Consider the following 11,585-nt stretch of genomic DNA (forward strand, 5'->3'; position numbering starts at 1 on the left):
GTGCTTAAAATTCAGAAAATGTAAAGCCTTGATAGCAAAATCTGAGATCTAATTAGTTTAAAATTGTAATTTGTGTGTTTTTACTTTATAGCAATAAATCTAAGTTTATGTTTCTAATAGTCATTTTTGCAATAAAATAAATTAGGCTATGCAATCCATAGAAATGAACCGGACATCATTAAACTAAGATCTGAGACAAAGCCAGATGAAAAAAAACAGAAGAAGAAAAGCTCCATATTTTTTAATTGAAGCTTAAGAGTATAACGCTGTCAGCGTATGCACTCTACAATATTTGTATAAAACGTACAAACAACAAAGACAGTGTAAACATCAACACGATATAAAATACAGGCAGAGTGTATAATAGCAGTACGTAGCAGTAGGTGCGGTCATACTAGACTTCCTGTCGTATGCATCTGAACACATGAATGCAAGTTAACTAAAAAGTCGTGTGCTTTGTTTTGAACTGCTAATTGGTATGACAAGACATTTGACAAACAGAGGATCTAAATGTCACAAATTGATCTTTTGGCCAAATGCAATAGAAAAAAAAGAATACAAATGTTAACACTGTATTGTGTTGCAGTAAATATAACATTTTGAATGCATTGTTATTTGTCAGTTACAATAGATTCAAACAGATGGTATAGAGAGTGACATCATATCCTGTTGGCCATATTTGTTCTCAAGTAATTTTGCATGCAATAAGTCTGGTGTGACCGCATCTTAATTCCTAAACGCGTTGTGTGTATAAAGTATGAGAGATGAGGATGAGGGTGAGTAATGGTCTCTGAGGTGTCGGTCAGGAGTGATTCCTGGCATGATGGGGGAGATCTAGTGTTTATCTGGAGTTAATTGAAGAAAATCAGTCTTGTATAAAAAAGCCATACAAAACACTCTTATTGATGTAGGGAGAAAAATTATAGAATTAAATGTATGTCATTAAAATCAAGGCCTAAAAACGGCCTTTATACGGTCCACTTCACTGCGTCAGTCAAGTCCGAACATGTGAAATGTTCTGATACGGTACTAAGATAACCGTAAGTGTAATATGAGAACAACCGCAAGGATATCAGTCATAAAAACAGATCGTAACAGTGCTATAATTAATAACAGAATGCATTAAAACCTGGAGAAACGGACTATTGAACAAAAGGAAGGTAAAAGAGATGGGCGGAGCATGAAAGCTTGCCGACACCTGCTACAGTACTGGAGGACACAAAGATCCCAGCATGCCATGCATCTTGAAATGTGCTTGGAAGGGGTAAAGGTTGAAACCCATTCAAGTGCCATAAAGGTCAACGGCCCTGTTTCAGTCTGTCAATGTGAAAGGTGAGTTTAAGGGCAGGACCCAACTTCAGCCCCATGTATTTCATCATGACCTCACTGCGGAGCAGGAGAAGAGCTTTGCCGTCAATTTCCTGCAACAGAAGAGTATTATGCAAACAAGACAATGTTTAGCATTTTATTGCACAAACAATAAGACAGAACATCTTTCATGTGTAAAAGGACACAAAATCTATATGCCCCAAAATGTTTTCTCGTGACACTGTTGGAACTTCGTCAGAGGTTAAGATTCATCTTTAAATTGCAGTGTGCTCCAAGCTCAAGTCTCCAGCTGTCTAAAAAGGGCATCCTAGAATGTGAAGGGCTCTTATGAATCAAACTATGCACACGAGACAATAATAAATAATTTGGTATCACAAAAATTCAATATCTCTCTCTCTCTATTCCAGGGTATCGACAGTTTTTTTTTAGACTTGCATAAAATTAATACCATATGTTCCTAAAGAACACCACCCCCCTCAAAAAAAATCTCAGAATAAATTATTTATCTCCGATTCATTTCCTTGAATGAAATTATCGCTTTTTTAAGTTGACTAATCCCATTAGGGCTCAATAGCAATTACAGCAAAAAAGAGAGACTTTGTATTCCTCACTTACATGTTTGCGGAAGAGGTCTGCGTGGGGTCCGAGTTGAGGGTCGATGTCTCTGATGAACTGCATAACGTCCTCCACTGTCCACAGGTTGGGGTCTTGTCCACTGGCTCGTGGGCTTTCTCTCGAGCTCAGAAAACGCTCTGAACCTGAACAGCAATCATAAGACATAAGTGAAAAAAGTTTTTGAGGTTCATAAGTTGTTCATATAATTGTGTTCAGGTTTTACAGTGGGGTCCAAAAGTCTAAAACCGCAAATGAAAAATGTTCTATTTTACATCTTTTATTGCAAATAATTTGTTCATTACAAATTATATTAACAGCATAGCAATTTGGGGTAAAATTGAAAAATGACTGAATTTCTTTCACTTTAACAGCAGCATTCAAGCTGTATGAACTCTACAAGTCTGTGTAAAACATCCAGAATGTCTAACCTTTTGTACAAAGGAGCCAATGTCACAAATCTGCTTAGGTTTGATTAGTAACCTAGAAATAATCCTAAAATTTTTCAAGTTTAAATTAGATTTAAAATCCAAGATTTTCACTGTTGTTTTTTGGACTTGACGTTGTGTGCAAATGATCCTCAACGATGGGCTAGTTTGCATACCTGTTGAGCCCAGACGATGCAGTTTCCCCGATGAGTTGCTACTTTGAGAAAGGGAACGCATTGCTAAGCCATGTCCAGGGGACAAGTGTGTTTTCTCCAACACCTCCGAGCTGCCAACTCCATTCTCCATCAGGAAGGGCTCTGATCAAACACAATGATACAAAAACACCCCATTTAACAGAGAGCCAAAAGACATTAGAGTTCACTAATTAAATGCTGTTTTAGCAGTGGAACAGTGTGAAATACCTTCTGAGGAAAGACGGTGTTTTTTAGCTATTTTGTGCGGTGCAGAGTTGCTGTTGTAGGCATCATGTTGGAGGAATCTCTTAGTCCCCCGACCAGGTCCAGAACTCAGACTTTCTGCAAATTTTCTCCTCTCTACAGCACACACAAGGCTCTCTTTTAATATCTATACAACGGTAAAATCAAAGAATGCACAAAATATAGTAATGAGCAACAGCAAGTGTATTTGTACGCATGAGCGCTGACCTGTGTATGTTCGGTTGTCATAGTGAACTCCTCCCACAGGGACGGGCTGACTGCCGAACAATGGGTCACAGTGCAGGTTGTGACAGAGTTTCTCCAGGAAGCGCAGCACATATGTCACACTGTTCACTGCCGGCAGTGTTAGAGTGTGGTGCTGCTGCTCAAAGTAGGCTGTAAAAGTCAAATGGCCATTAGATCAGTGTATCTAATGCAATATGGCTTAAATTACAAAGGCTGACTGAATTAAAAAAAATATATGTGCTGCGTGTTTCAGACTGAAGCACGACACTGTGTATGCCATACAAACCCATGAATATTAGTATTGTAGAATAAAATTATTTTATCTTAAATAGTTTTTTTTACAGTTAAATATTACAATAGGGAAGTTTCTTGTTTTGTTTAAAATGTTTCATTTGTAATAATAACATTATTATTATTATTGCAATTAGATATTTCCCCCAAATTGTGCAGCACTAAGAAGTCAAGACGCTTTTGAGGCTCTCAGTTAATTTGTATTAGCTTTGTGTGGGTCTGTGCATTCTGACCAGATATGAGCTCTCCTCCATGTCCTGGTTTGAGGCAGGAAAAGACTGAGCTCTGGTTATGTGCGCAGTCAGCACAGGCCTGAACACACTGCTGCAGCACAGAGGAAGCTCGGCCCGGCCCAAAGTGATCTGGCAGTGACTGGATACGGCGTGCATCCAGATGGGGACCCACTTTCCCGTACTTATTCAGATACACACATACTGAGACACACAAATAATTGCAGGGAAGATGTTAGCAAAGATACTACATGACAAGGACTGAAATATTTATTTGGGAAAAGATCTGAGACACTTATAGTACCTGTAGGGGCCTGTAGGGCAGCACTGGGAATGGTGGCATTGTCCAGCGGAACTGAGCTGGTGTCTGGCTCTGGAGTGCTACTGCTTGGCGAGGTGGGCATAGGGTTGGGTCCCAATCGGGGTTTTCTCTGTATAAAAATAAACATGATCTGTATAAATAATGGCGCCTTATAGTTATTACTTTGATTTCTAATATTAGTTTCTAACATTAGTCTGCTGAAGAGTCGCACCTTGCTTCCAGGTTTAGGGCCTCTCTTTTTTGGGATCTTGATGGGATCTGTTGGGTTCCGCTGCACTTTCTGGGACCAACTGGCAGGCAGTTTGCCTCTGGGTTTGCTGATAGGTCTACCAGGACCTCCAATTGTTCCTTCAAGCCACGCTGTCCTCTTGGCCCAGCTTAGCTAGAAGACGACATAAATATAAATATATGACACATTCAAACTCCTGTTAAGTATTTTGGTAGCAATTCCATACATTAAAATTATATTTTTACAAGATAACATTCACCTTATCATTAACCCAGCAAAACAGATGAAAACTAATGGATAGGTTACCGTCTAGCCTACCCATTGTCTCTACATCTCATTCACGCAAAGCACATTTAACAAACTTTGGCCTCCTAAACTTACATCAAACATTATATTACTTACCCAGCGTGCTGTTACTGGTGGATATAACCACAGCTAGCTTATAAGATGTTGATTTATGGTTTAATTTTTTAAAGCACCAGAATGTGTTTATGCATTTAAAAACGTGAGATGCTGTGTAGTGGAATGAAAAAACCTCAAAAGGTCTAAAGAAAAGTTCTTTCAACTTCAATGGTGGGTTTTTAGAATGCATGTCATGTGTGACTAATTTGCGAGCGCAACGGTCAAATGCATCCGTGTAGCGCATGTTTACTTAAAACAAAAACCTAAAGAAAAGCAGTGCCGTGAAATGCAAAAATGTGTTTTGTTTGAACAGCCCCTTACTTTGCATGACGGAAACCCAAGTATCAAATCCCTAGGAACGGCACAATAGGACATCCCTGATGCAACCTAGCTAGAAAATGATTTCTGAGCAAATCTGTCAGCCTTCATGTTTTAAAACAATTTTAATGATTGAGATGATCAAATACAATGTACAGAATAGCATGTTCCTCAGGTCGGTATATTTTATCTCCCTTGTGCGACAAGGATTTCTCAGTAAAATGAAGACCCTAATGGCGCCCATGCTATTGACTGCTGAAACTTTATTGTGATGACTCTAAATGCATTTATACCTTGCTTCCTGGTTTAGGGCCTCGTTTCTTCGAGATATTAATAGATTCCAGCTCCTTTCCAGATTGGCTTGTCTGGGAAACATGTGTTCCTTTCTGACCCCAGGGCCCAGATAGTTTGTTTTTTTTGCGGCCAGGCTTACGTTTCTTCTGGGGTGGGGGTCTGCCTGGCGTAGGTGGCATGCCTGTCCCCTCTATGCCACCCTCTGGTAGGGCACTAAGTGCACCTAGCATCTTTGGTAACCCAACTGCAAAAAAATGAGGGAAAGAAAATACAGCTTAAATAGGGCAATATGCCACAACGTGTACGGCAACAAACTTAGAAGCAGAAGATGAGAAAGGCAGGCTTTGTGTGCAGAGTTGACCCATTTTTCTTTGAGCCATCTTAACAAAGAAATGAGTTGTGTTATACATTTTTGGTGCTACTGGCCTCTGAAGTGCTACAGAGATGAAAAGAAAATGTGAGAGAGAGTGCACAAGAAAAGAGGAAGGGAAGAGAAAGAATGAAAGACAGAGAGATTAAGAGATTGATCCACAAATCTGAATTTGAGATTTTTAAGAACAAAAAAAAAACTAGAGTAAATGAAAAGTTTGCAAACGTTAACTGCACTGAACATTTATCAAAATTCAACAAAAAAACTAGAATAAGCCAAAAACACCAGAAGGCTTAAATTATCAAATTCAAGCAATCACAAACAAACACATTTCAGAGCTTTACAGACCTGTTAGTGAGGCCAGGATTGCTGTTTGTACTCATCCAACTCAAAGAAATGAAGACTGTACGACCTCAGTGAACAAGGGTCTGCTCTTGATCTTGCAGTGCATGTTAATTTGTGGCATCGTATTCTGTGTCAATTCACTTCCTTCCTGCCCCTTAGTTTCGATTTGCTCTCTAAAGCCTTAAAGTCTGCGAATAGTGACACAGCGACCGTCTTTCTAGTACTGTTAACCTTGAAAGTCTTTCATGCACAAACATGACAGCGTTTTTTCGACTCTTTCCCAGACTGATACGTTTATCCATTTTCCCAGTTTCCCTCAAATATAAAGACACTCACAAATAAAACACCATAAAAACTCACTTACCCCGACTAGCTGTGAAGTTTAGTGTGTTTAGAGGCCTGACAAGATTTGTCTTCCTCTGCCAAACACGATGGTCTTGCTTTGTCTCTTTAACCCTCTTCTCTCATCCCACTCAAACAGTCACACCAGCTCTTTAATGCAAGGCCTACTATTGGGCACAGGGTTTGCAGCCGTGCCAGCTGGGTGGATGCCGACCCCTTGTAAACCAAAACTCCCATGTTCTCTCTGATCAAATGCCTTTATTGTTTAAAGGAATAGTTCAGCCAAAAATGAAAATTCAGTAATTCTAAATGTTTTTGTGTGAATTATACCTTTAAAAACTCCTGTTTATTTGTGTTATCACCTCTCTATTTTCCATTTCTCTACCCAGACTATTTTTGTCTCTTCTTTCTCTACTTCTGTGATGTCACATTTGCTATGTTAAAGTAACATCTTCTATTTCCCACTGAATTAAATTTACCTGGCTAATGTAAGTTTCGATAGATACTCACAAGTTGCTTTGTTATAAAAAAGCCACTATGAACATACATGTATTGTACATAAATAATGTAAGATAAATGTATAACAAACTTCATGAAATTTAAAAAAATGCAAATTGCATAAAGTCCTTTTCCATTGTCACAGATTCAGTTTAATAACACCCCTCTCATTGATCATACAATAATTGGTACAACTCTCTCAAAAGTTTGGGGTATGATTTTTATTTTTTTCCCCAAGGCTGCATTTATTTGATCAAACAGTAAAAACAGTAATTTTATAAAATATAATGGTAACAAAAACCTGTTTTCTATTAAACCTACTGAAAATTTGTATTTATTCCTGTGATGGCAAAGCTGAATTTTCAGCAGCAGCAAAAACTCAAGTCTTTGATCCTTAGTGTCACATGATCATTCAGAAATCATTCTAATATGCTGATTCACTGCTCAAAATTATTATTTATTATTAGCAATTTTGAAAACAGTTGTGCTGTATTTTTGTGTGATACATTTTGCTCGGCATACTTTCATGAACTTATTGAACCCAAAACATTTTTTAACAGTAGTGTATTTAGCATTGGCCTCTTTATTTCATGTCTTCTGTTCTTGTCAATCTTACCTCCATCCTTTCCTGTGCATGAATGCCAATGTAAACTTGCCAGAATGAGAAAATCTGAATTCATACGGAGTAATCCGCACCTTTAGTGCCTGGCGGCTGCAGGTTGTCTCCAGTAAGTGCGCACCAGCCGACTGGGAAGATATCTCTGGAATCGTAGCGGCAGTAGTAATCAAAAGCGCCCCGCCAGCCATCGAAGGTGATCAGAACCTCCACACCCCGAAGCGCGCCCACTGTGGCAGGACAGATGAAGTGAGGATTCTTCCTGTCCACTGCCTCCAGCTTCATCCCCACCTGAAAACTGTTTTGCTCCGGAGCAGGTGGTTCTTGCTGAAGGGCCAAAGAGATGAAGGAAAAAGTAAGTGAAACATATCAGACAAAAAGTAAAGAGATGAAAGGAAAACTTACACACTTTGCTTCTTTTAGCGTCAAATGACCAGAACATGCTAAAATAATCCTTGATCAAAAATTTTGAACTTGACCTTTAAACTATCGTGTGTGTTTGTTTATTGCTGTTCGTGATAGATACCTTGTGAAAGATTCGGGCTGGGGCCATTTCTGCTCCGTTGAGTGTTTTTAATAAGAACATGGGCCATGATGATGCGTTCAGACGAAACCCTTGAAAAGAACAAGGAACATTCACAGTCAACTATCACTCCATTTTATCAAAGCACATTTTTATAATGGCAAGGAAGTTGCTGATTACCTGTGTTGAAAGATGAGACAGTGTTTTGAGTAAAAAAAATAAAAATTTTTTAAAAACCTTGTAAAGTAATGTGCTATCGCTAAATTCAGAAGATCATGTCATGAAGACACTATATGCACACAAGCTATTGAGGTAAAAGCTAAAAAATATGTTTCACTGTGAATAGAATAACATTTTTGAATTGTGAAATTCAAAGATCTGGAATGCAAATTAAAAAAAAAAAACAAGACAAACTAATGGTCTAATTTACAACAGAGCTGAGTAATGTGTTGTCTTTCTCACCTAGTGGTGGCTGCAGCATGCCTCCGTTCTTCTCGCAATTCCCAATAGGCTGGATTTCTGAGGAATCCACCAGGCGCCAGAAATCATTCTTGTTGTCACTACCATCCAGTCGCAGGCGGAGGCGGGAGCCCGTCAGGCCCACCACAGTAGCGATGCAGGTGGATGTAGTGTTTCTAGGATCCTGAGCTTCCAGCTTCATGCCAGCCTTAAACTCATTCACCGGAGGGGTCGTGCTCTGAGAATAAGGATCTTTTTTTCTTAACGTGGAAGTGGAATCAGGTAGACGTTTATAAATGGTTCAGAATGACGACGTGTTCCTCATTTTCATGTGTGCATGGAAAGACTTACCTGTCTGAAGCAGTGAGGAGGAGCAGCAACTGCTCCTGTTTCTTTTAGGTACTTCTCCCAACTAAAATGTCCTTCAAAATAAAGGTAAACATGTCAGCATTAAACGCCTCTAAGGATTCTGTCTTCATCGAGAATTAGCAAGCCTGTCTAACAACATGATGGTTAACAATGAGAGATATAATCTAAACTTGAATGATAATAAAAAATGACTTCTGAAACGTCTAGGAGATAACTAACTCTTCCCTGACTACTTTCAGATGTACACATTAGTATAATGCTGAAGGTGTCCCTGTCGAGGTATCACAGTGTAGTGAGTTTGATACCTTGGTACTGTGATGGGACACGAGAGGGGCGACCACTGCGAGCATGCTTGATCCGTTTGCCATCTTTCCACTCAATAGCTTCTGGAAGAGAAAAACACTTCAATATCACTGCATTTATTATTAAACCTGAATCATAAGTCAGAATACATCCCCTGATAACGTTCATTATCAAAATTCTGTCAAAATGCTTGTCTTGGTGAGTATCCTCATAAACAGTCGGTTATGCCTTAAGTGAACAGTCAGGAGAAAATCAGATAAGTGTCAATATATTAGATGAGTGCATTAGGTCAGCCTAATATACCTGCTACTGTCTGTGTGTTTAATGTTAATTAAATAACAAAAGAAAACGAAAAAAAAACTCTCTCTCTACTTTTGATTGGATACATTTTGTAACTTAATTTATACAGTAAAATCTGTGCATGTGATTACTCAATTTCTTAAGTATTTCTTCCCTGAATACTATTTAGACCTACCTGAAGAAAAATATTTTATTTTATTTGTATCTTTGTTGTATTGTATTCATTGCTATTGCTTGTAATTTGTTTATTGCTTAGGCTAGTATATTTTACTGTGGTAATTTGCATAGAGAATTGAAAATTTCTCTAGTATAAAGTTAATAAAAGTTGGTTTATTATTCTTATAAAATGGTGTAACCATATTTATTAGAATACATGGGCAAGAACCATGAAAACAATACATTTTTAGGAAGATTATAACAATTATAGACTTTTTATTTTATTATAAATGTATCTGTGTGTCTTTGTGCCAATCTGACATAATCATAGTAACATAATGTGACATTATACGTTTATTATTATTTACATTTGTTTAAAGAACCCTTCACATTTAAGTAAAGTAACGTTAAATAGATATGAACATACTGAACAAATAAGAGTCTCACCTTTCTGTGGTACAGGTTTCTTCATGATCCAGCTTATTCCAACCTCTCTGCAAAAGACAAACACAAAACTGAGATTTGAAATCAGGGTCTGTTTTAGACGGCTCGATCTGCCCTGTCTGTCTCTCAGGCAGTGAATCAGTGTGCGTTGCTGCTCAGCTGTCACGGGTCTCTCATTCTTTACATGCTGAACCGTTAACCACGAACCCCTGCCAGCTATATTCCCCAAAGGAAATTAGCATGAACATTGATAACACAGCTGGCCAGAAGGTCATTTTTCTTACACAAATGGAATACTTTACCATTTTCCTGTCTGGAATACCCCAAAGGGTCGTTGGGTCAGACTCTTAACAAGCAGCAATGACTCAAAAGGTCAATGTGAAGTGGTAAACAACAAGCGACATGAATGGGCTGCTGTTAGTCATATTACCATGTTTAACTGAAGAACATGACAAAATAATTGTAAGAAAATAATCATTCAAGCGCAAACATCCCGTTAAACCACGCGCACCGTTTTCCAGCAGTCAACAAAATTTGAATGCAAGTTATTCTTCTCGCGAGCATCTGATCATTTCTGTTGCCACAAAGCCCTCTTTTATGACTAAATGCAGAATAAATGAAAGAAAACTAACTGTATGGGTACAGATACCTCAAAAGATGGCTCCCTGTCTCCCAGTTTTCCAGTTCTCTGTTCAAAAGCAGAGCGCCTTTGAGCGCCAAACACACAGTCCCTCCCTCTCCATAAGTGACAGCGCAATAGCGGCGGGGGTTTGATTCATCCCAGAGCCTCGACTCTTTTGAATCAGTTCATCCGCAATGATTCATTCGCACTACGAAATGCAGGAAAGCAGCTACGCTCTTGAAAAAGGGAGAAAGGGTAATCTGAGTCGAGACACCTTTTAAGTGGGTTTGCCAACCGCCATTAAAAAGAAAAGAAGAAGAAGAAGAATCTGAGTCGATACATGGAAATGGACAATTCATTCACTTAAAAGATTCATTTATAAGCCAAACAAACACCACTACAGCCTCATTTCACTGGGACGCCACAGTCGTCCGACTCGAAAACTCGAACAAGAGCGTATTATTTATACTTTTGTACATTTAAAATCACGTCAAACGCTCCAGGAATGATTTAAGTGCATTTATCGATATAAAACAATCAACTTTAGCATAGAAAACACCACTCTATCGCAAACCCACAACAAAAATGCTGCTATGCTACGTAGCATCATGCCATGTTTTGTATCGCATTTCACAACGGCATATTTCTTTACGATATGTTACTGACCTTGATCATAAGAAACAGACAGTAACACATACGTCTTTGGGTCTCTGTTATTATAAGACACCACTTCACCTCCAGTGCTTATACAACAAGCATTAGCTAAAGGCTAACCTCTAGCAACTCACTGAGCCACTTTTTGTGTTTTGTTTTCCCCCCGCTACATTTAACAAAACTAAAGTTATAAAGTGATGTAATATTTGCTAGGAAATTATTACGGACGGAAGGAAGGGGACTGTTTACCTTGCGGAGAAAGGTTTTTGTGTGATAGCTCAAGTGTGAGGGTTAGTGTTTATCCGCCATGTTTTAGTGCGCGTGTAGGCTTGTGTTTGTGTGCGGAGAGGGGAGGGGCTGCACGCGACTGCACGGCACGATTAGACTCCTATCAAATGGGCCAAGAAGGCTATACTAGTTATCTGTTCTATAAGTTTGTTCGCCAC

The 11,585-nt window shown here is 38.8% G+C and overlaps 1 protein-coding gene across 5 annotated transcripts; it reads right to left on the reverse strand.

The window, feature by feature from the left end:
* Nucleotides 1–294: 294 nt before the first annotated feature.
* Nucleotides 295–11,473, reverse strand: LOC107556091 (polycomb protein SCMH1-like). Of its 5 annotated transcripts, none has more exons than XM_016239096.1 (16): nt 10,513–10,588; nt 9,867–9,913; nt 8,966–9,043; nt 8,643–8,713; nt 8,295–8,529; nt 7,836–7,924; nt 7,390–7,636; nt 5,138–5,382; nt 4,107–4,277; nt 3,878–4,004; nt 3,577–3,777; nt 3,035–3,202; nt 2,792–2,923; nt 2,546–2,686; nt 1,945–2,087; nt 295–1,421 (listed from the first exon to the last, which is right to left on the reverse strand). In XM_016239096.1, the coding sequence occupies exons 2-16, from the start codon at nt 9,889–9,891 to the stop codon at nt 1,299–1,301; spliced, it is 2,196 nt and encodes a 731-aa protein (XP_016094582.1). In that variant the 5' UTR covers nt 9,892–9,913; nt 10,513–10,588; the 3' UTR covers nt 295–1,298. The 5 variants fall into 5 exon arrangements, with proteins under 5 accessions (XP_016094582.1, XP_016094578.1, XP_016094583.1 ...); XM_016239092.1 differs by having other exon boundaries at nt 8,966–9,046; XM_016239097.1 differs by lacking the exon at nt 10,513–10,588 and adding an exon at nt 11,389–11,473 and having other exon boundaries at nt 296–1,421.
* Nucleotides 11,474–11,585: the final 112 nt, after the last annotated feature.

This window comes from Sinocyclocheilus grahami, unplaced genomic scaffold (assembly GCF_001515645.1).
Source record: "Sinocyclocheilus grahami isolate Dianchi unplaced genomic scaffold, SAMN03320097.WGS_v1.1 scaffold555.1, whole genome shotgun sequence".
NCBI classification, from domain to species: Eukaryota; Metazoa; Chordata; class Actinopteri; order Cypriniformes; family Cyprinidae; genus Sinocyclocheilus; species Sinocyclocheilus grahami.